The 27980-nt window shown below is 50.4% G+C and overlaps 1 protein-coding gene across 5 annotated transcripts in view; it reads left to right on the forward strand.

Moving 5' to 3' along the window:
* Positions 1 to 27980, forward strand: part of NSD1 (nuclear receptor binding SET domain protein 1) — a 115937-nt gene that overhangs the window by 59536 nt on the left and 28421 nt on the right. For 4 of the 5 annotated variants that reach the window (XM_045026764.1, XM_045026765.1, XM_045026766.1 and 1 more), the window contains exons 5-16: positions 1230 to 1351; positions 1503 to 1821; positions 7492 to 7601; positions 9809 to 9884; positions 11327 to 11445; positions 21616 to 21759; positions 22225 to 22348; positions 22591 to 22791; positions 23942 to 24121; positions 24858 to 25014; positions 25371 to 25576; positions 26448 to 26560. In XM_045026764.1, coding sequence (XP_044882699.1) covers positions 1230 to 1351; positions 1503 to 1821; positions 7492 to 7601; positions 9809 to 9884; positions 11327 to 11445; positions 21616 to 21759; positions 22225 to 22348; positions 22591 to 22791; positions 23942 to 24121; positions 24858 to 25014; positions 25371 to 25576; positions 26448 to 26560 — 1871 coding nt within the window. Of the gene's footprint in view, positions 1 to 1229; positions 1352 to 1502; positions 1822 to 7491; positions 7602 to 9808; positions 9885 to 11326; positions 11446 to 21615; positions 21760 to 22224; positions 22349 to 22590; positions 22792 to 23941; positions 24122 to 24857; positions 25015 to 25370; positions 25577 to 25610; positions 25613 to 26447; positions 26561 to 27980 lie in introns of all 5 variants that reach the window. The other variant, XM_045026763.1, reaches the window with a different exon arrangement.

Here is a 27980-nt window from a genome sequence, read left to right on the forward strand (position 1 = left end):
TGGCTGGAAATTGAAGTTAGACAAATTCGGATGGGAAATAAGGCATATGGTTTTTTGACAGGAAGGGTGACTAACCACTGGAACAATTTACCGACGGTTGTGGTGGATTCTCCATCACTGGCAATTGTTAAATCAAGGCTGGATGTTTTTCTAACAGCTCTGCTCTAGCAGTTATTGTGGGGCTGGTCTCTGGCCTGTGCTATGCAGAAGGTCACACTGGCTGACCACAATGGTTCCTTCTTGCTTCAGAATCTATGAATGGAAGTGTATTTTTCTGTAATACTACAATGCTTTACAAACTAGGGAAGGCAGATCTGTGCCCTGAGGAACGTGCAGTCTGATTGAGGCAGCAAACAGATCAGGCAGCATCATAGCAGCGTGGCGTGTTGTGGAGCGAAGGGGAAGAAGTGCTTTGCAGGAGAGGGAGGGAGACACCTGAAGGCTCTCCCAGGTATAGGATGCTGCATGGGATAAAGGTGGGAAGAAGAGAGGCTTCCAATGCAGCTGCTAGTGAAATTCTGGCTTAACTCTAAACTGTGTTAAAAAGAGCAACAGCGTCAGTCTTAACGAGTGGGCGGGACTCTGGAATACCAGGGCAGTGGTGTGAAAAGGTTCAGTGGAGGGGGGAGCTTAGGAACCGGAGACGCAGGGTGAGATTTCCAGAAGTGCCTGTGTAGGATCTCCTGGTGAGGTCTCTCTGACTGCCAGTGAGAGTTCAGGGTGCCTGGCTTTCTTGGGCACTTCTGAAAATCTCACCCACTGTGCCAAGAAAGGGTTAATAAGTTAGGAACTAGAATCTACACTAAAGTGAAAGTTCCACAGTTGGCTGGGATCAGCTGACTCGGGCTTGAGCTGTGGGATTTAAAATTGCAGTGTAGACTCAGAGCTCTGAGACCCTGGGAGGGGCAGGATCCCAGAGCCCAGGCTCCAGCCCAAGCCTGAAAGTCTATGCTGCATTTTTATAGCCCACTGAGAGAGTCAGCTGACCCAGCCAGCTGCGGCTGTGCCACAAGGCTTCTGTCACAGTGCAGACAGGCCTTAAAGATAACGATTTGTCCAAGAGAATCAAGTGAAGGACTTTTCTCCTCTGGATTACACTGCCTTTTCTTCATGGTGCTTCCGGAAAACAGTGCTGGAGCAACCTCTACGGACAGGCTAGAAGGGGATTTCATGCCAGCCTTTTGCTCTTCTCAGAAACTTCATCCTGAAGCTGTTTTCTTTTTTCATAGCATATTCAGAAAAGAAACGCCTTAGAAAGCCGAGCAAACGGCTTCTGGAATATGCAGAAGAATATGATCAGATATTTGCACCTAAGAAAAAATCAAAGAAGGGCCAGGAGCAATTGCAAAGGGTAGGTGAGAGCATTGTGCTGCTAACTCCCATTCTGTGGTTTTGCTCTCGGGCTCTGGTTTGTATCCCCACAATATGTTGTTTGTGTTCTCGCTGTGCATAGCAAGGGGCAGGTTAAACCCACTTCCATCTGTATCTGTTGCTGCTGCTAGGTGAGTTCCCGGGAGAGGTCTGAGTTCAAGGGAGAGGAAAGGCTTCAAGCACGATGCAGGCGTGGAAGTGATCTCCGGAATGTGCAGCTGGAGCGGAACCTTCTGGTGTCAACTCCATCTTCCTCTTCAACCAAAGATGCTCCTCCAGTTCTTGAAGCAGAACATTTGTTGTTAGAAGAGCCAGTATCCCATTCCTCTGAGCCCACTGACCTACTCATAGATGGACATTCAGACTTGCCGGAGCTGATGTTATCTTCCCCTGATGTGTCTGAAGTTTCTGCTTGTTCTCTGGAGGCAGAGGAACGTTTCCTGAAATCAGGTAAGCGATACGCAGCATGCCTCCCTTCTGAAACGCGTGAGTCTGCTTTGCATCCAGCGGCAGGAATTCTGACTCAGATCTGTGTTGGGAAGCTGAAGAACTGCTCTCTGATTTCTGTTTTGTTAAACTCAGTAATGTGGCTGTAAGCGAGCAAGCATAAATTATAAACTTGGTAGCCAAATGAATCAGCTGCTCACTTCACATTTCCTAGCATTGTCCATAATGTGATGTGCTCTCCGCATACTAGGTGTTTATCCAAACCTGGGTATTCAGAACTCCCTCTTCTTCGTCGAGTGCTTGTTTCATGTCCATTCCAATCAGGTGTGTGCATGCCAGGTACACCACAGCCAGAAGATTTTCCCCCAGCAGCATCCGTAGGGTCGGCCTGGGTGCCCCCTGGAGTCACACCTTCATGGCGCCCAATATAGGGCCCTGCCGATCCGCCACCCACTCAGTTCCTTCTTGCCGCCAGTGATGGCCAGCTGGAACTTCCCTTGCTCTTGCTTCTGCAAGCGTCTTTAGCAGTGTCCCTCCTCCGTGTGCAGTGCACCGGTGCCGATGGCGCGTGAGTCGGCTCCTAGAAAGGAGACTAAGGACTCCCGGCACCGACACGGCGCTGAACATGAACATAAGACTCTGGTAGGTGCCGATCTGTATCCCCAGTGCCCCGGAAGGAAAAGAGGCAGGAGAGAGGATGCTCTCCCCCTCCTAAGCCTAAGGAGCCAGCGGCAGGGAGGCCTCAGCCCATCCAGCCTACGTTGGGCCCGGCAGCTGCCAGGGGCTCATTGACTCCTGCCCCGCAAGGAGTCCAGTCGAGTCCAGCCTATTACTGTTCTCCGGACTGTCAAGGACGGGACATTCAACTCTCCTCCACTCCGGAGACTTTTTTGAGGCAACGCAGGACCTTGTTTGCCTGACGGCTCCACCTTCCCCAAGGAAGGACGAAGCACCAGTGTCAGCCAGGCTGCCTGTTCCCTCTAGGGGCAAGCCGGTGATGTCATGCTGCTCCCCATCTCCAGCACGCCACTCCCCAGCGCCGACCACCCACGGGGTGGGGTGGGGGGATGACGGACGGCATCAGTTCCCAGAGGTTTGGCACCACTCTTCGGCACCAGCCAGTACCTCTCCTCCGTGGTCATCTTTTTTTGGAGCCCTATCGTTCGGATAGGTCCAGCAGCAGGAGGTCTAGATCTTGGCAACGCCACACAGGCATTTCAGGCCGCAATGTCCGCGGTTTTACTAGCGAGACGGACTGGACAGTTCCTGGAGGAGGAATAGGAGAGGTGGGAAGAGGCTGCACCCATCCTCAGGCCAGACTAAGTCTTCAGCAGGCCAGAAACAGGCCTTTTGAAGGCACGCAAGAGGATGATGTACCAGATCGAGAACTGGATCTACCTCACCTTACCTTCTTGTCCCGACTATCCCCTTTCTACCGGGCATGGTCCTCGGACTGCTGGGTGCTCCACACAGTAGAGAGGGGATACTCCATCCAATTCTGTGCCTTCTTGCCCTTCCACCCCCCTTCCCTGTCCCTCTTCAGGGAGCCCTCTCACGAGCAACACCTTACACAGGAGGTGCACTCACTCCTTTTGCTAGGGGCAGTGGAAGAGGTTCTCCAGGAGTAGAAGGGTGAGGGCTTCTATTCCCGGTATTTCCTAATACTGAAAGCCAAGGGAGGGCTCAGGCCCATCCTAGATCTGTGAGAACTCAACAAGTTTGTGAAGACACTCAAATTCCGCATGGTCTCTTCGGCCTCCATCATCTCCTCACTGGGTCCAGGAGACTGAGTCTCCACCCTCGACTTGACGGACATGTACTATCACATAGCGATAACTCCGTCCCACAGAAAATACCTCAGGTTTGTGGTGAACAGCCATTGTCAGTTCACAGTCCTCCCGTTCGGCCTGTCAGCGGCACCCCGAGTATTCACCGAGTGTGTGGCAGTCGTGGCCACGTTCCTGCGCAGGCAACGTGTACAGGTGTTCCCGTACCTCGACGACTGACTGATCAAGGGCCAGGTAGAGAGGCAAGTCGCCTTCATAAGAATGACATTCAACGAACCGGGCCCCCTACTGAACAAGAGGAAATCAAAGCTGTCCCCAGTTCAGAAGCTAGGGTTTATAGGGGCAGTACTGGACTCAACACAGACCAGGGCGTTCCTTCCTGAAGTGGGGCTTTCCCCAAATAGACACATCATTCGAGGTCTCAGGCAGTTCCCCACCGCTACAGCAAGGAATTGCCCGAAACTTCTAGGACACATGGTTGCGTGTACCTATGTAGTACAGAGGCCAGACTCAGACTTCGACCTCTTCAGTCATGGCTAGCATCAGTGTATCGGCCGGGACAGTTTGGACAGGATCGTGACCCTGCCTTGCCCAGTATTTGACTCCCTCCTGTGGTGGCTTGACCCGCAGGTAGTATGTGCAGGGGGGTCCCCTTCACCAGCCCCCAGCTATCCCTCTTGCTAGTGACAGACATGGCAGACTTGGGCTGGGGGCACATCTGGAGAGCTCAGGACACAAGCCGCTGGTCTCAGGTGGATCTCGCTCTACACATCAGTGTCAGAGAGCTGAGAGCGGCGTGCCTGGCATGCCAGACTTTCTGAGCCCACCTAGCAGGGAGATGTGTATCAGCCCTGACAGACAACACCACGGCAATGTTTTCTATCAACAAACGGGGGTGCACACTCCTCTCTCCTGTGCCAGGAAGCCTTCATGCTGTGGGACTTCTATGTAGAGTGCTCAATACACCTGCAAGCTCGTACCTCCCTGGAATACAGAACAAGCTGGCGGACTATCTCCGCAGGTTGTTCCATGGCCACAAGTGGTCCCTTCGCCCGGATGTCGTTAACTCAATCTTCCATCAGTGGGGCTTTCCCCAAATAGATCTGTTAGCACGCCACGCGACGCAGCAGGAGGTGTCAGCGATTCCATTCCTTCCTGAGTCACAGCCCAGGCTCCATCACAGACGCGTTCCTCCTCCCATGGGGAGGCCATCTCCTATGCACGTTCCCACCCGTCCCTCTCATTCACAAGGTGCTCCTCAAGATTCGCAGGGACCAAGCTTTGGTGATACTGATAGCTCCAGCCTGGCCCCGCCAGCACTGGTACACATCATTCCTGGAAATGTCCATGGAAACCCCGGTCACCCTGCCACTCTTCCCGGACCTAATCATGCAGGATCATGGCCGCCTCCAACATCCGAACCTCAAGTTGCTCCAACTCACTGTATGGAAGTTCCATGGCTGAACGCTGGGGAGCTCTCCTGCCCTAATCAAGTCAGACAAGTTCTCCTTGGCAGCAGGAAATCCTCCACGAGAGCCACCTACCTTGCCAAGTGGAAGAGATTTTCAATCTGGTCGGAGCAGCACCTCTCGTCCCTGACGCTCACCTCAGTGCCACTTACACTGGACCATCTTCTCCCTCTCAAGCAGCAGGGGCTGTTGATGTCGTCAATAAGAGTTCACTTGGCCGCCATCTCCGCCTTCCACCCAGGTGTGTGCAGAGGGCTGCTCGGCCTTTGCCAACCCATTGGTCAGCTGTTTCCGTAAAGGTCTTGACAGGCTATACCCACAGGTCCGACAACCTATCCCGGCTTGGAACCTTAATCTGGTCCTTTCCAGGCTTATGGGATCGCCATTCGAGCCCTTGGCAATGTGCTCCCTGCTCGCTCTCTCTCTCTCTCTCATTCAAGGTGACGTTTCTGGTGGCGATAACCTTAGCTAGGAGGGTGTCTGAGCTCGGCCCTAACATCAGAGCCCCCTTACACTGTGTTCCATAAGGACAAGGTTCAGCTCAGGTCTCACCCGACTTTTCTCCCAAAGGTGGTCTCCCAGTTTCACATCAACCAGGACATCTTCCTCCTTGTATTCTACCCTAAGACGCACTCCAGCACCAGGGAGCAGAGAGATACCTATCTCATAGAGCTGGAAGAGACCCTGAAAGGTCATCGAGTTCAGCCCCCTGCCTTCACTAGCAGGACCAAGTACTGAATTTTTGCCCCAGATCCCTAAGTGGCCCCCTCAAGGATTGAACTCACAATCTCGGGTTTAGCAGGCCCATGCTCAAACCACGGAGCTATCCCTTTTGGCTCGAGGCTTCACTCATATGTCCACAGAGCACCAGCCTTCTACATCGAGAGAATGAAGCTGTTCTGAAGGTCCTTCCAGTTATTCGTGGCGGACAGAATGAAAAGTCTTCCTGTCTCCTCTCAGCGTATCTCATCATGGATCACGTCCTGCATTTGAGAGTGCTATAACTTGGCAAAGTTGCCTGCTCCTTCAATCACCGCGCACTCCCCCAGGACTCAGGCCTCCTTAGCGGCATTCCTCGCACAGGTTCCCACCCAGGAAATCTGCAGAGCAGCGACGTGGTCCTTCATACACTGTTTCGCCAGCACTATGCGATCACCCAGCAGGCCCGAGATGAACAGTGCTCCAGTCAGTTGAAGACTCCAACCCCACCTCTTGAACTTAGGCTTGGGAGTCACCTGATTGGAATGGACATGAACAAGCACTGGAAGAAGAAAAAACGGTTACTCACCCTCTCGTAACTGTTCTTCGAGATGTGTTCATGTCCATTCCAATACCCACCCTCCTACCCCTCTGTTGGAGCAGCCAGCAAGAAGGTGGGTTGGCAGAGCTCTATATTGGGCACCATGAAGGTGTGACTCCATGGGAGTGCCCAGACCGACTCGAGAGCTTGTGTCTCTAGCTGGCTGAAGATATGAACTATGATGTAATAATGTGGATCTCAGGCTCTTGGGGTAGCAGTATGTCCTCGGCTACGGTGACAGATCATGATTTTTAGGAAATGCTCAGTGCAAATCGATTCAGAACATGCCTGCTAGGGGCAAAAAATTCCGTCTGGCGTGCACGCAGCGCACACACACCTGATTGGAATGGACATGAACAACACGTCTCGAAGAACAACAGTTAAGACAAGGTGAGTAACCATTTTTTCTGATCATGTTTATCTCTGCATGGATGCTGCTTGCAACAGTTATATTCCTGTTAGTCTGAAAGTTTTTTTGATGTCCCCAAAACATTTTGGATAAACAGGATCATAGTGTAGTTGCTGCATCTGTATGAGGCAGGTGCTTGAGTTAGACTTCATCTGTCCCCCTGATTGGGAGACCAGAAGCACTCTAGCTATGGTCTGAAGAAACTGCCCCAAACACTTACACCAGCAGCTGGACCCTCACTCACCTAAATGCACCAATACAGAATCAAATATCGAAGTACATAAAATGTAATTTTTGAAGCCATACCAACCTGATGGTAATATGTGAACACATAACGGTGCAGACAGCTGGTGTACCGGATGGAGGTGGAGATACGTGGGTGGTGGAAGGGAACTCGACGAGGTGGAGAAGGGGACTGGTGAGGGGTGGTCAGTGGGCTGTTGAATGATGTAGCCGCTGATTGCCTGGCTCTCTCTAAGTTGCGTTGCTGGCGTGTGCTGTCTGACAGCCAGGTTGAGGTGTGTAATGCTGGGTGCTCCACACATGTAAAATACCTAATAGTCACTGCCTTGTAGAGCCTGCAGTCTGAGACACAAGGAGTAGCAGGCGGATGAGGTTTTAAATGTCAGTTGGTATCTGATAATGGATTTTGTTAGTCTGAATCCACTTAAAGAAACTGTATTTTTCCTAACTAGAAATTTATTGCAGGGAACTTGGAGAGGAAGCGTCAGAGGAAGCCAACTAAGAAGCTCTTGGAATCCAATGATTTAGATGCTGTGTTTATGCCAAAGAAGGAGGGGTGGACTCCTCCAAAGAAGGTACATTCCTTCCAGCGGACCCTGAATGCTAGCTGGCAATTAAATACCAGACACCAGATTGTGTCTCTAGCTGGCTGCAAATATGAACTATGATGTAATAATGTGGATCTCAGGCTCCTGGGGTAGCAGTATGTCCTCGGCTACGGTGACAGTTTATGATTTGTAGGAAACGCTTAGTGCAAATTGATTCAGAACATGTTATACAAAATCTCCTCTCAAATTCATCCCAACTAGCATCGCTTCCCGACAGTACTAACAAAAACCTTTCAGCACCAGGTCAAGTTTTGCCATATGAGCCCTGTGCTGAGTCACCACATTTTGATCTGCGTATTACGGTGAATAAAACAATTGAAGTTAGATAAGGAGGGAAACAACTTTGCTTCTTATGGAGACTGGATAGTTTCTGCTGTGAAACATCCCTCTCCTTTAATTTGCATTGGCAAAGGAAACTCCAGGAACTCAGCAGGACACCCAGGTGGAAGTGCTCTACTGTAGACTTCCAGTTGGAGAGCAGGGAGTCTCCGTGTGTTCTATTCTGTTGCTGCTTTATCTTGATCCTGAGGTCCTAGCCTCAAAATTTTCATATACCAAATTTTCTCTGAAGTGGGGATGACATTTCTCTCATTACCCTCCTCTGCGAGCTGGTGAACATCAGATTGTGTCTTAGCTGGGTCTCATCAAACCTGTACTTTAAATTGATGGGGTTCCGATGGTATGAAATATTCAAGTTGCTCTCTATGGCATTGGATTCTGATGTTTAAAGGAAAATCACCCATTGGTCTCTAATGTTCACCAGGCAACATGATTTCAAAAAATGAGATAAAAAGACTCAGACTTTAAGGTCAGAAGGGAACATCATGATCATCTAGTCTGACCCCTGCACATTGCAGGCCACCGAACCTCACCACCCACTCCTGCAATAGACCCCTAACCTCTGGCTGAGTTACTGATGTCCTCAAATCATGATTTAAAGACTTCAAGTGACAGAGAATCCACCATTTACATTAAGTTAAACCGGTGAGTGACCCATGCCTCATGCTGCAGAGGAAGGCAAAAAACCTCCCATGGTCTCTGCATCTAACCGGGTGCAAAATTCTGTCTCAACCCGAAATATGGTGATCAGTGGGCAAGAACCACCAGCCTGATACGCAGGAAGGAATTGTGTGTAGTAACTCAGAGCCCCACCTCCAGCCTGTGGAGATGTTCACTAATAGTGGTAATGGATGAGCCGTATGGCCTTACAAGCAACCCCAGCGTAGCATCCCTTCTATAGCAAGCTCAGTCTGGAAGGCAGTTAGTTCTTTTGTCCCCACTGCTCCCCTGGGAGGCTGTTCCAGAACTTCTCTCTTCTGGTTGAAAACCTTTATCTAATTTCAATATCTAAACTTGTTGATGGCCAGTTGATATCCATTGTTCTTGTGCCAGCATTGACCCTTAACTTCAATAACTCCTCTCCCTCCCTGGTGTTTATCCCTCTGATATATGTATAGAGAGGAACCAAATCTCCCCTAGACCTTCATTTGGTCTAGGCTAAACAAGCCAAGCTCTATGAGTCTCCTCTCATAAGGATCATTCTAGTAGCCCCTCTCTGCACCTGTTGCAGTTTGAATTCATCTTTCTTACACACGGGAGACCAGAATTGTGTAGGTTTTGTGCCTACCCAAGAGCCCTTGCCAATTTTTATGGGTTTGTAATTGTATTTTCCTGTTTCGAAAGATGTTTCTCTCTCCCTTGTTGCTGCGTGAAGCCCCCCAGACAACAGGATTGTTAATGGTAGCACCATGAGATCAGTGCCCCGTTGTCCTAAGCCCTGTTCGAATGTATGGCAAAGAGACAGGCTCTGTCCCAGTGAGCTCACTGGCTAAGTGTACGATGAGAGACAACAGGTGGATTAAACAAACAGATGGGGAGCACAAAGAACCAGTGAGATGACACTGCTCAGCATGATGAGCAGCAGCAGCCAGAGCACCCCAGCTGGCCAGCCAGTGTCGACTTGCTATATGCAAAGAATTGTCCGACACAAAGCAAATGAATTGAAAGTTGAAAGGATCCTGTTTTCTCTGATCTCTTTCGGTTCGTTGGAATCTGAGATGTTACTTTTAACAGCAGTTCATAAAAATGTTCAGCTTGAGTTGCTCAGGAAAACACATCTCCTTGCTCGTGTCTGAATGCAGTTGGTAAATTGTTTCAATCTTGTTTATTCCCAGTGTTTTGATGCTGGCCCTCTGGAGAGTGACCTTTCTGAATTTTATGCCACACCCCAGTTTTTGGATCTCGGAGAAGGTAGGAAACACTAGGCATCTGCAATGAAGCCAGGAGCTGCTGGTGCCATTCCTGGGGTGGTCTGTGCCAGGGCTCTTGGCAAACCACGTTACTTAGTGCCTGTGGCAGAAAAGCATGTGTATATGTCGTGCCCAGTCAGGATCTGCAGAGGGCATTTACCTCTCAGGAGAACTAAGTGATTTGTTCAAAGTTGTACCATCACCCCCCCACCCCACACACACACACTCCCCCCAAGCTCTGTAAAGTGTGACATTGGTGAAGAGAGCACGGTACAGCTGTGAGCGGCTCTCTGTATCCAGAGCACTGGCCTGCAGTGGGGCTGGAGTTAGGTGGGTGCTTTCTGTTTGCTCAGATAGAGGTTTCTCAGTGCAGTTTTTTTCCTGAGGTCCTGCCAAGTTGTTACTGATGTTGAGTTTTTTTGGGTACTGAAGTGTAGGGATTTCTGTCTCTCCTGAAAGCCAGTTTTTGAAAGCCATGTATTCTGGAAGGGAGGAGGCAGTGGGAATTTCCCTACCCCGCCCCCAAAGACAGTGGCCTGTGGAGCCAGATTGGCTTTTTCTCTAGCACCTGTCACCATGCAGGTGCCAAGCCAGCATGTTACACTCTGCTGTGACTGAATACGGACGGTGGATATTGTGCGCGCAGTAATAGCTCTTGCGCTGCCTGGGCAGCGACCGAAGGAGTAATGCCCTGGACTCCCGATTTGATTGCTTTCACTTGTCAAAAAATGGCAGCGCATCTTCCCTTTCCTGTGGGAGGTGGAGATACTGGACACAAACACCTTCCATGCAAGGCAGCGTCTCTGCTGCTCAGTGCCCCTGCAGGCCAAGGTCCAGTGTGGGATTCACACCCCTAGCCATTGGCCCAAAGTGAGGGTGTTACTGAGTGTGTCTCCTGCGGCTGTTGTGGGTGCCTTGTGCCACAGGGAGCCCTGCACCAGGCTCAGCGGGGGCTGGTCTGCCGGCAGAGAATTTTGCAGTTGTATTGCACTTTTTCCCTCCCTTGAGCCAAAGTCAAGGAGGTTTGAGTTGCAACATTTAGGGAAGGGGGACAGTTGATCAGCATTTGGATTAATAACTTTAAAATCTCTAAACCTCTCGCAGTGCTTTGAGCTGGCTGCAGTCTCCTGGGGTCTCAGGGAGAGCAGGAATGGTTTTGTTTGAGTTTTTCTGCTGCCATGCCAAAACCAATCTGAATCCCCATTTCCCAGGTCCATGCCCCTGTGAGGGGCTGCAGGAACAGGAGGTGTCACCAGTGCAGCCATTTGGGAACTGCATTCCAAGGCATTGCCTGCAGGCTTGTACTGGACCTGGCCTCATTATCTGTTAGTGCAGTGGGACAAGTTTGGAGCTTCCCAGCCTGAACTGCAGAATTCACTGCACTGCTCATGGCCACCAGAACTGTTATTTCTCCATTGTCTTAACACATGTCTCTCCCATCAGCTCCTGACAGACTCCCTGAGAAGCAGAGAAAGCGCAAGAGACAGCGATACTCACCAGCCACAGCGCAGTACAAGAAAGGGAGGAGTGAAGATGCACTGGGGGAAGCTCCCAGTTCTGAGGTACTGCTAGTCCTCCTACGTGTTGCATACTTTATCAAGGAACCCTTTAACCTCATAGACTCATAGACTTTAAGGTCAGAAGGGACCATTATGATCATCTAGTCTGACCTCCTGCACAATGCAGGCCACAGAATCTCACCCACCCACTTCTATAACAAACCCCTAGCCTATGTCTGAGTTATTGAAGTCCTCAAATTGTGGTTTGAAGACCTCAAGCTGCAGAGAATCCTCCAGCAAGTGACCCGTGCCCCATGCTGCAGAGGAAGGCGAAAAACCTCCAGGGCCTCTGCCAATCTGCCCCGGAGGAAAATTCCTTCCCGACCCCAAATATGGCGATCAGTTAAACCCTGAGCATGTGAGCAAGACTCACCAGCCAGCACCCAGGAAATAATTCTCTGTAGTAACTCAGATCTCAACCCATCTAACATCCCATCACAGACCACTGGGCATATTTACCTGCTGATAATCAAAGATCAATTGCCAAATTAATTGCCAAAATTAGGCTATCCCATCATACCATCCCCTCCATAAACTTATCAAGCTGAGTCTTAAAGCCAGGTATGTCTTTTGACCCCACTACTCCCCTTGGAAGTCTGTTCCAGAACTTCACTCCTCTAATGGTTAGAAACCTTTGTCTAATTTCAAGTCTAAACTTCCTAGTGTCCAGTTTATATCCATTTGTCCTTGTGTCCACATTGGTACTAGGCTTAAATAATTCCTCTCTCTCCCTAATATTAATCCCTCTGTTATATTTATAAAGAGCAATCATATCCCCCCTCAGCCTTCTTTTGGTTAGGCTAAACAAGCCAAGCTCTTTCAGTCTCCTTTCATAAGACAGGTTTTCCATTCCTCGGATCATCCTAGTAGCCCGTCTCTGAACCTGTACCAGTTTGAATTCATCCTTCTTAAGCATGGGAGACCAGAACTGCACACAGTATTCCAGATGAGGTCTCACCAGTGCCTTATATAACGGTACTAACACCTCCTTATCTTTGCTGGAAATACCTCGCCTGATGCATCCTAAAACTGCGTTAGCTTTTTTAACAGCCATATCACATTGGCGGCTCATAATCATCCTGTGATCAACCAATACTCCGAGGTCGTTTTCCTCCTCTGTTACTTCCAACTGATGTGTCCCCAATTTATAACTAAAGTTCTTGTTATGAATCCCTAAATGCATGACCTTGCACTTTTCACTATTAAATTTCATCCTATTACTATTACTCCAGTTTACAAGGTCATCCAGATCTTCCTGTATGATATCCTGGTCCTTCTCTGTGTTAGCAATACCTCCTAGCTTTGTGTCATCTGCAAACTTTATTAGCACATTCCCGCTTTTTGTGCCAAGGTCAGTAATAAAAAGATTAAATAAGATTGGTCCCAAAACTGATCCCTGAGGAACTCCACTAGTAACCTCCTTCCAGCCTGACAGTTCACCTTTCAGTATGACCCGTTGTAGTCTCCCCTTTAACCAGTTCCTTATCCTCCTTTCAGTTTTCATATTGATCCCCATCTTTTCCAATTTAACTAATAATTCCCCATGTGGAACCGTATCAAATGCCTTACTGAAATCGAGGTAAATTAGATCCATTGCGTTTCCTTTGTCTAAAAAATCTGTTACTTTCTCAAAGAAGGAGATCAGGTTGGTTTGGCACGATCTAGCTTTTGTAAAACCATGTTGTATTTTGTCCCAATTACCATTGACCTCAATGTCCTTAACTACTTTCTCCTTCAAAATTTTTTCCAAGACCTTGCATACTACAGATGTCAAACTAACAGGCCTATAGTTACTCGGATCACCTTTTTTTCCCTTTCTTAAAAATAGGAACTATGTTAGCAATTCTCCTGTCGTACGGTACAACCCCTGAGTTTACTGATTCATTAAAAATTCTTGCTAATGGGCTTGCAATTTCGTGTGCCAGTTCCTTTAATATTCTTGGATGAAGATTATCTGGGCCCTCCGATTTTGTCCCATTAAGCTGTTAGAGTTTGGCTTCTACCTCGGATGTGGTAATATCTACCTCCATATCCTCATTCCTATGTGTCATCCTTCCATTATCCCTAAGCTCCTCATTAGCCTTATTAAAGACTGAGGCAAAGTATTTATTTAGATATTGGGCCATGCCTAGATTATCCTTAACCTCCACTTCATCCTCAGTGTTTAGCGGTCCCACTTCTTCTTTCTTTGTTTTCTTCTTATTTATATGGCTATAGAACCTTTTACTATTGGTTTTAATTCCCTTTGCAAGGTCCAACTCTACATGGCTTTTAGCCTTTCTCACTTCATCCCTACATGTTCTGACCTCAATAAGGTAGCTTTCCTTGCTGATCCCTCTCATCTTCCACTCCTTGTAGGCTTTCTGCTTTTTCTTAATCACCTCTTTGAGATGCTTGCTCATCCAGCTTGGTCTACAACTCCTGCCTATGATTTTTTCCCCTTTCTTGGGATGCAGGCTTCTGATAGTTTCTGCAACTTTGACTTTAAGTAATTCCAGGCCTCCTCCGCCTTTAGATCCACAAGTTCTTCAGTCTAATCCACTTCCCTAACTAATTTCCTTAATTCTTTAAAGTTAGCCCTTTTGAAATAAAAAACCCTAATCCCAGATCTATTTTTGTTTATCCTTCCATCTAGTTTGAACTGAATTAGCTCAAGATCACTCCAACCAAGATTGTCCCCTACAACCATTTCTTCTATGAGGTCCTCACTACTCACCAAAACCAAATCTAAAATGGCATCCCCTCTTGTTGGTTCTTCAACTACTTGGTGAAGAAATCCATCAGCTGTCACATCCAGAAAGATCTGAGCCCTATTATTGTTACTAGCACTTGTCCTCCAGTCTATATCTGGGAAGTTAGTCTCCCATGATCACACAATTTCCATTAGTGTGTTTACTTCATTAAAAACATTAAAGAGGTCTCTATCCATATCCAAATTAGATCCCGGCGGTCTGTAGCACACCCCAAGCACTATCTCAGGGGAGGCTCTAGTACCTTTCTTTCCCAATGTGATTTTTGCCCAGACAGACTCTGTCTTATCTATTCCATCACTTCTTATTTCATTACAGTTAACCTCATCACTGATATACAATGCTACTCCACCACCTTTGCCTTTATTTCTGTCTTTCCTAAACAGCACATAGCCTTCAATACCTGTGCTCCAGTCATGACTACTATTCCACCATGTTTCTGTTATCCCTATAATACCCGGTTTCACTTCCTGCACCAGTAGCTCTAGTTCCTCCATTTTGTTACCTAGGCTCCTCGCATTAGTGTACAGACATCTTAATTTTTGCTGTTTGGCTTCAGTGACATTCTTTACCCGGTTAGGCACAGACATTCTACCACCAGTGTCACCCATTAGACTGGTATCTACACTACCCTTCCTCCTTATGTCCATTCTTCTGTCCACGGCGGTATCCTCTCTTACTTTGTTTTTTTCCCTCTCATGTTAAATTCCGGCATGGAGATTACCTGGACATCTCCCAACCATCTCCCCCAAATTCCTAGTTTAGAGCTCTCTGAATCGGTTGTGTCAGCCTCCATCCTAGAAGTCTATTTCCCTCCTTACTCAGGTGAAGTCCATCCCGAGAGAACAGTCCTCTGTCCATGAATGCTTCCCAGTGGCCATACATCCCAAAGCCCTCCTTACAGCACCACTGCCTGAGCCATCTGTTGATCGCCATGATCTTGTCACACCTTTGTTGCCCTTCTCTAGGAACAGGCAGAATCCCACTGAAGATCACCTGAGCCTCGATTTCCTTAAGCATCTTCCCCAGTCTGGCATAGTCTCCCTTGATACGTTCCAGCGAGAATATCATTCGTTCCCACATGAAGGACAATCAACGGATTCTTTCCCGCTCCCGTTAGGATCCTTTTCAGCCTCAGGTCCACATCCCATATCTTAGCACCCGGCAGACAGCACACCCTTCTGTTCTCCAGATCAGCTCTAGTTACAGGCCTGTCTATTCTTCTCAGTAAGGAGTCCCCAATCACATAGACCTGCCTTTTCCTGGTGACAGTGTGATTCTCCGGTCTATTCCCTGCTCCCACTGGCTGCAAGTCTTCTCAATTCCTATTTACGCTTGCAATCCTCTGTAATCCATCCCGTATCCTCCTGGGGCTCATATTTGGTGTTGGCTCCATTGACTCTTCAGCTATTCCTGTAGGACTAGCTGCTCTTCTCTTCTTCCGTGCCCTCTCATCTTCAGCGACCACTCCTCTCCTTCCTCAAAGTGTCATCTGAAAAACAAACTCTGCAGCATTTGATTGGCTAGAAAGGAGAGAAGAGTGTTGCTCTGAGTTTAAATGGAATGTATCACTTCAAATTAGCAGCTGTTTTTTAAAGACCACTGAAGCTTGGGCTTAATTTTGGGCTATTGCTCAGCTAATTTCACCGTGAGAGACGGTTCTAAGCAATGATAGAGCAGAATTTCATCAGGAATTTTGCTTTGCCAGTTTGGAAGGTTTTTTGTTCAAATGAAAGGCCTTGGCTGCTGCATCTGGGAATGCTGCCTTCTTGCTTATTGATAAGCAGTACAAACTCTGGAGTGTGGCCATCATACGTTGCATTCGCCTCTCATCTGCGTTCTGCACTCCAACATTAGCTGCAGAGTTTGGAATAGGGTCCTGAGAGCCATTCGCGAGGTCAGGGCTCTTGGTTGCTTTCTGGCACACCCTTGTTAAAATTCTGCCCCCAATCCAGAGGTCAGAGTTGGGGTGTTTCCCCTGCCCCCAGTGAGGTCACTCCCTCTTTGGATATGTGAAAGCGGCCTGCCAGAGAACCGCTCATAACAGTATCTCTGACAGCCACATTTTGCCTTTTAGGAATGAGCCAGGTCTCACCAAGACATGGCCTAGGAGAGGAGGGACACCTCTGGGCCTCCCACTTCAAATGGCACAACGTGAACAGCACCCAGTGGTCAGGATGTATGTCAGGAGCCAGTTGTCGGCATTTCTTATCACTGCCTGTTGCTGTAATGGCTCCCAGTGGTTCATAGCTGTTCACCTGAGCAAGGGTAGCCACTTTGCTGCCCACTGCCCTGGCAGTCTCCCCTAGTGCAGTGCTAGTGGAACTGGCAAGCACAGGTGTGCAGGTTGTCCTCCCACCTCTTCCTCGCCGGGCCCCAGTCATGGTAGCGGTGGCCTTTCTGCAGTAGTTTCTGCTGGCCTGAGGCCCTGTACAGCTCATTATGTGCTGTTTCCTACCAGCTTCCACTTGCTTGTGAGTGCTGTGTGTTCTAGCACGCCAGTTTCAGAGCAGGTCTCCTAGCAGCCATGGTGTGAGCATGCTGCCAGCTGGCCTGAGACACTTGCGAGTATCGAGGGTGACAAGGAGATCTGTAATTCAGAGTGCCCTGGACTGTGAGTGGGTGTCCAGATGGCTTGCCAGCAGGGTAGCCCTCACTCGGGTGCACAGTGTGGAGAGACTGACACACCTGAAGGTCCAGAAGAATAACAGCTTTTCTGGGGCAGAGGAAACCTGCCCCTTTCATGCTAACAAGACCGTATTTTCTGCACTCGCCCGCCTGTGAAACCTGACGCACTGTTGGGCAGCACCAGGCAGGGCGGGTGACAGCGCTGGCGTGGGCAAATCCAGGATATGGCTCAGGCTCAGGCCATGCCTGTAAACGTGCCAGGCTCCTCAGGACTCTTCAGTGACTCGAAGGCTGCAGAGGCAACGGCAGAAGGTTCAGAAAGAGAGGCCTGCCCTTTGTACGAGGTACGTGGCGGTTCTTTACTTTCGCTGGGCAGGGCTGGTTTGGCAGACTCAGGGTGGGGGGAGGGCGGCAATGAGTCTGGTTCTTACGAGAAATGTTCAGTTGCAAACTCATGAGAGCAGAAGTCTCCCTTCCACTGTGCACATAGCGACTTCCTACTCCACCCCCTGCCCAGCTGGCTCCGCTCCAGCAGGTTCAGCCACCCCTTCTACATTTGGCTGCGTGGAGCATTGTTCAGGCCCTCAGTGTACAGTGACTGGCTTAGCCACGCATGTGCCTGGACTCAAAAGGGCAGCCAAGCAGGATGGGTTTTTCGGTCAAACCGTGAAATACAGGAGATGTCCTGGCAGGAGCATTCTACTGCAGTAAAGCACCCCTGGGGCAGCATGGCCCCACACCACAGGCTACATGGTCTCTGGTGACCCCACACCAAAGCAGTGCACTATTTATCTATCTGCTCTGGTCTAGCTGCACAACTATTTCATTCTGCTTTCCACTGAAAGCATGAAACGCAGGCATAAGCGTTACTGATAGCAAACTGCTCGAGGTCAACCATGAGCAACAGGTTTGGAATGGTGGCCCTGTCTAAAGCCTGCAGTGCCCCTCTGCAAGCATGGGGCAGCAGTCCCCAGATTTCAGAGCAATCTCTGGTGATCTTTGCCCTGCTAGATGACTGGCCTTACTAATCAGATCAGGAGTAATACTAATGTCCAGATCCCTCAGGGAAATGCATGGTGCCTCTCCAGCTCCATAAGCAAGTCCTCATGTGTTATCTAGGAGAATAACCCAAGTCCTTGCCCTCGCTTCCTCAGATAGGTCCTGAGAGTGGCACTGGAATCCCAAGGTGAGCAGGAACCAGAACTATTGCATTCCTTGGTATTCCAAGGGTTTCCAGTGTCAGTAAACCGATTAACCCTCTTCTTCTTCTTTGCTACAGGGACCACTGCTGCATTGCTGAGCAGGAGAGGGATCGGGCGTCAGAGAACATTAGGGGGCTAAACGCCTCACCAGTCCTTGGGGGAAATGGAGAACAAAAGGCTCTGTCCCTGGAGCTGCAGGGGGATGTGCAAAGGGGACTCTGCTCGTATGTGCAGCTTCCAGGCAGAAGGAGCCAAGTGGGGAGAAGAGGACTCTGATGTAATACGTCCCTCATGGCAGAGAAAGGAGGAGGCAGAAGCAAGCATTCCAGAGGGAATGAACGCCTGAGAAAGCACATTCAAAGACACAGGCAGTTAGCGCCATTATCCCATTAAGAGGCCCCTGCATCTGCCCTGTACATACCACCTCCTCGTATAGCGCTGCAGTACAGGATGGTGGCAACTGAGTTTGGTCTGTGCCATACCAGTCTGTTCCTTCCTGTGCATTCCCATGGCATTCTGTCCCTGCCAACGAGCTGGACAGAGCCACTCAGGCTCCCTGGGCCATGCATTCGTACCCCTCTCGTCCGCAGAAGTGCCTAATGTGTAGCATTGTGGTTTTGATCTAGTTTGTTATTGCTGCAGGGCTTCCACTTTTGTGTGTTTAATAAACATGATTTGCTCCATTTATCTCTGTCCCGTACTTCAGTGTGCTGTCAGTGGATCCCTACTTCCTCCCTGCAAACTCCTGTCAGGTTAAAAATGTCTACAGTGACGGTGGCATCTACACAAGGAGAAACGCACGAGCAAAGGAGGCATTGATTAGGGCTGCAGATCTCTCATGGTGTTGTTTAAATCAAAAATCACAGAGTAGCCCTGGGAAATGTAGTAAGAACCGAAGGGGTCTGGGGAAATGGTGTGTGACGTCACAGGCTGGAAAAGTCAACTCTCTGTAGCTTTTTATATAAAATACGCATTTTTTCAAGTATTCAAGTTCAATCCACTTTGACAGTGGTTCCCAAACTTTTTAGCATGGTGACCCACCAACTTCATATTGTCTTTTATTGTGCCCCACCCAGGGTCCAGATTCCTGGGGGAGTTCCCAACAGGCCAGCATCCTTCCCCTCTGCTGCTGCTCGCGCCCCCCCACCCCCCCTTACCCTCCCGAGTGGACACTGACCACCCCCAACAGCACCCTCTGCCTCCGCACCCAACCCTAATCCTGGCCTCGTGCAGAGGAGAGGGCCCCAGGGAGAGGGTCTGGAAATTGAATCCACCCTGCATTCACCCCCTAGCAACAGCTCCTGTCCCCCAGGGCTGGGCTTGGCTTCCCCTTCCAGCCATTGCACTGGTGCAGGGGTTGCAGTCCCTCTCAGGTTTGGCCCACCAATTTCTCGGTCATGATAACAGAGCAGCAGCTGGGCCAAATTTGAGTGAGTGGCACTGCAGCCCTGAATGTCAGTTTGCAGTGCCACTTACTCAGATTTGGCCCTCTGTCATCATAGAGGGCAGCCAGACCAAACTTGAGCAGCGGTGCCAACCCATGCCCCAGGTTGCATTTCCCACAGCAGGGAACCACGTTCAGCCTCATGGGACAGGAGCTACTGCTCGCTCCCCGGGGCTCACCTTTCGCGCCACACCAGGTCAGCGACCCAGCATTTGGGAAACCTGCTTCCGTAAAGTCACAGACACAAGGAAAAGCCCTAGTCAAACAAAAATCACAGTATCTGTGACATTGTTACCACCATGTCAAACCTGCAGCCCTAGCAATGGTATTTAACAGCAGGGAACGCTGACATTTGCACACCTCAACATGATCCGTCCCCGCTGCTTTCTCTGCCCAGACAAAAGATACGGCCCTAGCGTCTCAGGTTTTGTTTTCACACCAAATGCAAGTCACTGCTTTGGGTGACATTGCTTTTCAGTCTAGCTGCAAATGATTGCTGCAAGAATACCTCACCCTTTGCGGAATACAGCAGACAGCTGGGAGAGGATTCGTGTTCCTGACTGTCCTGGCATGTCAGCAGCACCTTCCTCTTGCTTTGAACTTTCCAAATGCACACTGGACCACCACTCTGCCTTCTGAGTGTGCAGATGTAATCAGGGTATGGCTTGGTGAGGCGGGGAGCAGCGGGTATGCAGTGATTCTGTAACACCTCGCTGTCTATGCTGTGGGAAGAGTGTGAGTCTGTCTGCTTCTGAAAAGAGCAGAGTTCTCAAAAATCCTTGCGTGATGCATGTGCCAGGCCATCTTATTGCCTGTCAGAACCAGGTACAGGGCTCTGCTAGGGCTTGTCCACCTTGGAGTGACCGCTTTTCTGGGCTAGATGGGAATGGGCACAGGATAGGCACATGCAATGCACCTGCGCTCCAACAAAGTTCAGTGAGGGACTGAATTCAAAGTTCAATTGCTCAGATCCCTCGAGAATCTCAGGCACATTTGCCATCTTGCTCCCATGCCCTGCCACACTTGGTATATTGCCATGCACACCTTCATCCCCATGGCATCCATGGGACTTCCCAACCCCAGGCAGTGCCCAGGGGACCTGGCTTCCATAGGAGAATTGGAACTCTCCTTTCCTTGTGGTCTGCTGCTGCAGGGTGGGGGCCAGCTCCCCACGGAGATGCAGACAGGCTCTCCTTCCCAGACCTGAAGAGTAGCTCTGTGTGAGCGCGAAAGCTGCTCTCTCTCCCCAACACAGGTTGGACCAATAAATGATATCATCTCCCCCACCTTGTCTCTCCTCCCTGGTTTGGAAGTTCTGCAGCTGCTGCTGCTCGTCTCGGACCTTTCAAGGAATTGGTGACTTAGCTCACCGAGGGATATGCTGGATTCTCATCACTTGAAGTCTTCAAAGCAAGATTGGATTTTTTCTAAAAGATGCTTTAGTGCCACCGGCAGTTGTGGCCTGTGCTATGCAGGAGATCAAGCTAAATGATCAGAAGGGTCCCTTCTGGCCGTAGAATCTAGCCTTGCATGTGGATGCAGAATAGAACTGCACCCTAAACGAGACGGCTCGGGTGGACTCGCTGCACTGGCGCAGTTCCACTGGATCGGTTACTAGCAGGCTGGTTCTCTAGCATTGCCACAGCCAACCTCTCTAGTTAAAATACTGTCCGTGTGTTCCTGGCGGTCTGACACGCAGAATGAAATAATGGTTGCTTTGACCATGCTCTGCTCCTTTGCATGTCATCCAGTGGAATGTGTACGCAGTGCCTTGAGGAAGCTTTCTGGCCATAGCGGTGGCTCCAGGACTGTTCTGGCACAAAACTGCATGTTTCCATCGGGTCAGGCTGGGGCAGAATTAATCCAGAGAGAGAGCCCCATGAAGATGAGTCGTGGCAGCAAGCTAGCCAAATTGAATACCTGTGGTTAAAGCACAAACCAAAACTTCCTCCCTCATGAAACCTCAGAGTGGAGCAGTGCGGAGGGCATTTCCCCCAGGGCATTAAGGGTCCTCTGCGGGCAGGATGAGTGTTAGAGGCAGTGTTTGCAGCCCGCCTGAAAACCTGTATGTGCTTGATAGCCAAACTAACAGTCCAGAGGGTGGGCCAGGGAATACTGATCGTCCGAATTCTGGATTTCTTTTCTAAAGGGGGAGATACCTATCCATGGGAGTGCTGCAAGCCCCAAGGAGCTCAATGAGGATGGGTCTGAGAATGACCACGGAGTGCCTTCATCCAAAAGGATGCAGGGGGAGCGAGGAGGAGGAGCAGCCCTCAAGGAGAATGTTTGTCAGGTAGGGAGCTAAGATCTTTGGGTGCACCTTTGCAGCACTGATGGTGGTGTTGGGCAACTGTGCAGCACACTAATCCCCTGGCTAACAAGGCAACCTTGAAGCAGATCTGATTGAGTTAACTAATGGCTGTCCAGTTATTCATGTGCCTTGCACTGACTGGACACTTTGCACCTCCCTTGTGTGTAGATGCGACATGACTGCTCTGCAGCGGGCTCCGGGTGCACTGTCCCTGCAGCGGTGGAGTGGGAGCGAGGTGGCTGGGAATGAAGTGGGATCTATTTAAGCCATTGCCTCACAACGGGGTCTCAGGGAGAAGTGGTAGCGGTGGCACTCTGTGAGCTGGCATGAAGGGATTTCTGCAGGAGTTTCTCGTGGCAGTCTCAGCCAGCCTGCCAGCTGCATGCCATGTGTGTATCTAGCCAGGGGTTTGTCCCAGAAGTAATGCTGTGTTCCCTCCCCACACAGATCTGTGAGAAGCCGGGGGAGTTGTTGCTGTGTGAAGCGCAGTGCTGTGGTGCTTTCCACCTGCGGTGCCTCGGGCTCTCAGAAATGCCGAAGGGCAAGTTTATCTGCAATGAGTGTTCGACAGGTATGGCGCCGGGTGGGAGGGCAGGCCGCTTGCTGGGTGCTCGCGTGAGGCTGCTTTGAAGTGTGTCATTGGCGGAAGGCATGAGACAAATGGCCAGGGCCAGAGAGCATGGAGAGGGTTGGGTAGCTGTGCAGTCCAGGCCGGGGGCTCCTAAGGAGCCGGCCAGTCTGGCTGGAGGTGGTAACTCTTTCTTTGAGAGTTCTCCTTCCCTTTCGCCATGTGACCGGTGTTCTCTCCTCCAGGCGTCCACACCTGTTTTGTGTGCAAGAGCAGTGGGGAGGACGTGAGGCGGTGCTTGCTCCCCTTGTGTGGAAAGTACTACCATGAAGAGTGTGTGCAGAAGTACCCACCCACAGTCATGCAGAACAAGGGCTTTCGATGCTCACTGCACATCTGTATGACTTGTCATGCCGCTAACCCAGCAAACCTTTCTGCGTCTAAAGGTAAGGAAACCCTTCTGTGCCTGCGGTTACTGGGGCTAGTCAGGAAAAAAGGCAGGAGCCCCTTTCCTGCGTCCAAAGCATCTTTAATTTTGGAGCAGTTTGAGGTGCTCGGTGTCTCCCGCCCAGTGCCTGTTCCTTAATCTTTCATCGTGGGACATTTGCTGTAAGCTGTGTAAATCTGGTCAGTGGGGAAGGTGCCAAACGGTGAACTTGCTGCTCTCTAGGGCTATGTCAACCCTGCACGCTGAGCCTGGGCTCCAGTTCAGGTTTGAATCGAAGACCCTGCTCCATCCACACACACACATCCATCAGTCTGACTAGGACCTGGGTCCTAGGAGCCTGCTAGGGGGTGGGTCAGAGCTCAAGTCCCTCTGAATCTCAGGCGCACTCATTGTCAGTGTGCAGTGTGGACACAGGCCTGAGTCAGAAGGTCTGTGGTGTTCAGTACGGACACGCTAGCATGGCTGAGAGACCTGGGTCCAGCAATTGTCGCCACAGGTTTATAGTGCAGTGTGGATGCTCAGGCTGGGGCCAGCTCCCTGCTCTGGGTGGCAATCTGGCGCCCAGGATGGCAGTGCCATTCGGGTTTGTCTCAGCTGCTCCTCTGGCTTGGTCTGCCCTGCAGAGTTAGGTCAACGTGAGGCAGCTGATGTCACCTAATTATGTCAGTGTCTGCACCACAGGACTGCTTCTGCTGCAGCAGGCGGCCCCCTACACCGATATCGTAACGCCACCTCTGCGAGAATGTCAGTTTCACTGCTGGTAGGCTCCCTGCTGTGAAACTGAGCTCATCACAGCTGTGAGCCGATGCCCACCTGGGAGCCGGGGGGAGCCAGCTGGAAGCCGGTGCCATGTTACAATGCCTGGAGCCTCTGCTGCAGGCTGTGTGCAGAACAGACTTGCTCTCCGGCCCCTCTGCACGGGGCGCAGCACCCACCATTTGGGGCAGGCTGGTCTGTCAGCTAGTTTAAACACAGGGAAGGAGTTATTGAGAAGCTGGTGTAATTAGAGGCAAGGTGTCCCTTCACCAAGTGACTCATTTCACCCTTTGTTGTAAGCCTGAATATTGACAAAACTAAGTTCTAGGAGCAAATTCTAATTGTCACTTTCCCTCAAGTGTTTACCTGTGTCCAACCTTTTCCACTGCAAGGTCGCTTGATGCGCTGTGTTCGGTGTCCGGTGGCATACCATGCCAACGATTTCTGTCTGGCTGCGGGGACCGTGATCCTCGCCTCCAACAGCATCATCTGCCCCAATCACTTCTCTCCACGGAGGGGCTGCAGAAACCATGAGCACGTCAATGTCAGCTGGTGCTTTGTCTGCTCAGAAGGTGAGACCCTCTGTTCTCTGCCTAGTGCACTGTGAGCACTATGGGGCAGGGCCTGTGCTGGGGTGCCCCGGGTAGAGACAGAAGGCAGGAACCAGCTACTTAGCAGGATAAAGCTACTGAGGGCAGGCCAGTTTGGGGCCCCCATTCTCGTCCAGTGCCAGGTCAGGGTACTTGTCTTGCTGTCACCAGGCCTCACTGGATTAGGGTTGGTTTGTGTTAGAGACGCCGTTGCACACACTGGACAGCTGTGCTCCCAGGTCTCTGTATCCAGGCTTGGGGAAGCTGGAGGGCAGGAAATGAGATGATCATCTTGATGGAAGGACTTTGCCCCTGGAACAGCTTTGCAGAAGAGCCTGAGTCTGTTTTCAGGTGTGGTTGCACCTAGTCTTCCTGCGAATGCCTCCCTGCAGGAACCCCAGGAGATGAGAGAGAGCCTCAGCTGCATGTGGCCATTGCTGCCCGGCCTGGGTGAGGTGAAGGGTACAGAATACAAAGCCTGTAGGCTACTGTTATCCTGTTTTGAGGGACTTCAGTGGTGCCTAAGCATTGGCCTGGCCCTCTGCATGGCCTTGTGCTGCTGTTGGGTAGAGATGGAGAGAGCTCGGGTGGCTGGGCAGGTGGAACAAGCTTTGTGTAAGAGCCTGGCCCTCTTCCCGGCGCTTTGATTCTGTCTGGGAGCATAGGGGCCTGTGGTTTTGTGATGTGGCTCTCACTGCTGTATCGCCCCTGGATGCAGGGGGCAGCCTTCTGTGCTGTGAGTCCTGCCCAGCTGCTTTTCACCGCGAGTGTCTGAACATCGAGATGCCGGAGGGAAGCTGGTACTGTAACGACTGCAAAGCCGGCAAGAAACCCCATTACAAGGAGGTGGTCTGGGTAAAAGTTGGGCGCTACAGGTGGGTAAACACAAAGGTGGTTGATGTCCATGTTAAAGCCCTTCCTCGTGCAGCACTGACTGTGCTGGAGAGGGCTGGTTTCTACTCGTGTTTGTGCAGCTGGGTCTGTTTTTAATTCCATGTAGTCACCTGACAGTAGAACGCACCATTCTTCCCATTCTTTTCCTCTTCCACCTGCTGCTTTTCTCTTCCCCAAGCCAAGCTTCTGCCCAGCACTGCTGCTTTGTGTGACGTCCTGGAAGCTGCTTTTCTCTTTCTCAGTGTCCCTAGAGAATGAAAAATCGCTGTTGCCAGCTTTTAGGGGCAGTGGTGTCAAAGCTTTGACCTACTCTTCCTGTCCCTATCCCCTGTGACAGGTGGTGGCCAGCTGAGATTTGCCATCCTAGAACTATTCCTGTAAATATCCAAAAGATGAAACATGACATTGGCGAGTTTCCTGTGCTGTTTTTTGGGTCCAACGATTACCTCTGGACGCACCAGGCTCGGGTGTTTCCCTACATGGAAGGCGACGTGAGCAGCAAGGACAAGATGGGCAAGGGAGTGGATGGCATTTATAAGAAAGGTAACGCATTTCCTCGTGCTCTGGGGGGCACTAGCTGTCTGCTCTGAGATTGTTTTGGGCCAGTTCCTCTATGGTCCCACGAAGGGCATCCATGGGGTGGAAAACTGATGGTCCTCCCAGAGTCAAGGTTGAAGCAAGGCTTGCAGAGTACCTCTTATTTGTGCCTCAGACCCATAAGTGATCCCACCCAGAATAGTCAGAGGTCTGAGCTTATGCCAGGGTAACAAGAGACACCCAGCTCCTGAATTCCAATTTATTCCTGTTCTGCCACAAACTCTGTGAACTTGGCTGAGCCACTGCACCTCAGGTTCACCATCTGTAATGTGAGAATAATTCATATACACACAACATCGTTGTAAAGCAGAATACACCGTACACCTAACACAACTCCTCAAGGACAAGGTACGCCACTAACAATCCATACTGCATTCCTCCAGCCACAGGCACCCACCTTCCAGCTACTCTGTGCCCCTTCAGTCTGGCCTCTTCCTGATTCCTGCTTGTGGGTGTTGGATGCAGCAGTGTGTTGTGCTGGAGGGGACCCGCCGATACAAGCAGTGATGGAAGGCCAGCATCTCAGGGGGCAGAGCTAATGCCGCCCTCGCCCCCCACTGTCCTCAGTGGGGCTGCTAATGCTTCCAGCTCGGTTCCTGGTAGCTCTCTTAGTGACCCCTCCGATGGGGTGCGTTACTCCACCTGGGGAACATCTCTCTTTGGGGCAAGGTAGCAAGCCACTGGAGCGTGGCCTGCCCATTCAGAAACATGCATACAAACAACTGAGCACAAACGTGGCCATGGAGAATACTCAGGCTACCTGACTTCAACACTAGCGCAAGGGGCTTCTTGTAACACAGCATCTATTTTCTTTCAGCTCTGCAGGAAGCAGCTGTGAGGTTTGAAGAGCTGAAGGCACAGAAGGAACTGAGGCAGCTGCAGGAAGACAGAAAGAACGATAAGAAGCCTCCTCCCTACAAACATATCAAGGTAAGGACATCACATCATCACCAGCTGGTGGGAGATAGAGGGGAGGCCTGGGTCATAAGCACTGAGCTGTTGGTGCAGGATATTTACAGGGGAATCACATCTTACGCGGGGGTTAAGTTCTGAAGTCAGCGCGTAAGGCGAAAATCGCGTATAGTCAAATGCTCATTGAGTGGAATGGCGGGCGAAATCGCCCGCACTACAGGTGCAGTATTTAAATTGTTGTTTTTCTCTTTTTTGTTTTGTTTTGCCGAGCGCGTATAGTTAAAATTGCATAAGTTAAATGTGCCTATGATGCGACTCCACTGTACAGGCACACAGAAATGCCTTTGCTGCTTGCAGAGTCCTGCACTGTGGAGCATGCCTTTGAAGGCTGATTAGCTACCCCCAGGGAGGATTGACAGGAAGGTTTTCAGTTCCAGCAGTATATTGGGGCACTTCATCTGTCCTCTCTGCTACCTGAATTCATGTAGCAGCTGTTGTCATTGCTGGACATCAGTAACAGAGGTGCTCTGCTTTACTGAGACATCTCAGGGCATCTCTATGTAGCTAAAGACCAGTCATATACAGTCCCGGAAATGTCTCTTACCCCATGTGGGTTTAGCCAGTGGCGAAGGAAAACACAGTTTTGTGCAGTTGTGTCCCACCCCACTGTTTGAGAACCAGTGCGCTAGAGGTGGGTCTAGAGGGATTCGGAGGACAGCTCTAGTTACAGGTGAGTAGCGTACTGCTGTTCATTGCAGAGGAGTGGATTCAGAAGGGATCGCAAGTTGGTACAAAGAGCCGCAAAGGGCTTTTCTCAAGAGAGTGTCTATTTACTGCCCGCCTTTGAGTTCCTTGTCTTTAACCAAGTCAAAGGCCCTGCTTGTGCTACAAACAAGCCAGTCTCTTCTCCATCTGGTGCTGCCCTCTACCTCCTCACAGAGATGTTTTAAAAGAGCTTCCTGGGTTAACTCTGAGTTTCAGAATGGGCCTTCAGACCCCAGCCTTGTCTGGTCACTCTTGCCTTTACGTGGGCAAGATAGTTGGGTAGGGAGTTAACTGATTGTTTGCCAGTGCTCAGGCAGAGTCCCTGCAACCTGTCACAGGGGTGCAGTCTGGGTGGTGGATGGCACAGAACTGTTGGGAGGTAACGTCTTCCAAACCAAGAGGCCCCAAAGAGAAGCGAGGTTAAGACCTGTCACTCGGAGTGGAGAACGTGTTATTTCACACGGAAGATGCGTAGGGTGTGCCAAAGACTGGCAGTGGCAGCGAGAGTGGTAAAGCTGCACCTCTTGAGTGCAGTCAAGAGGCTGGGGGTGAATGAATTAGAGGGATGCCTACAAGTTCCTTATATGCTTAGACCTGTGTGGCCTTCGGTCCTTTGCTAGAACTGATATGCACTGTGGCCTGTATGCTGAGAGGGTGGGGTTAAATGCAGCGT

The sequence above is a fragment of the Mauremys mutica genome, chromosome 8 (genome assembly GCF_020497125.1).
Source record: "Mauremys mutica isolate MM-2020 ecotype Southern chromosome 8, ASM2049712v1, whole genome shotgun sequence".
NCBI lineage: Eukaryota > Metazoa > Chordata > Testudines > Geoemydidae > Mauremys > Mauremys mutica.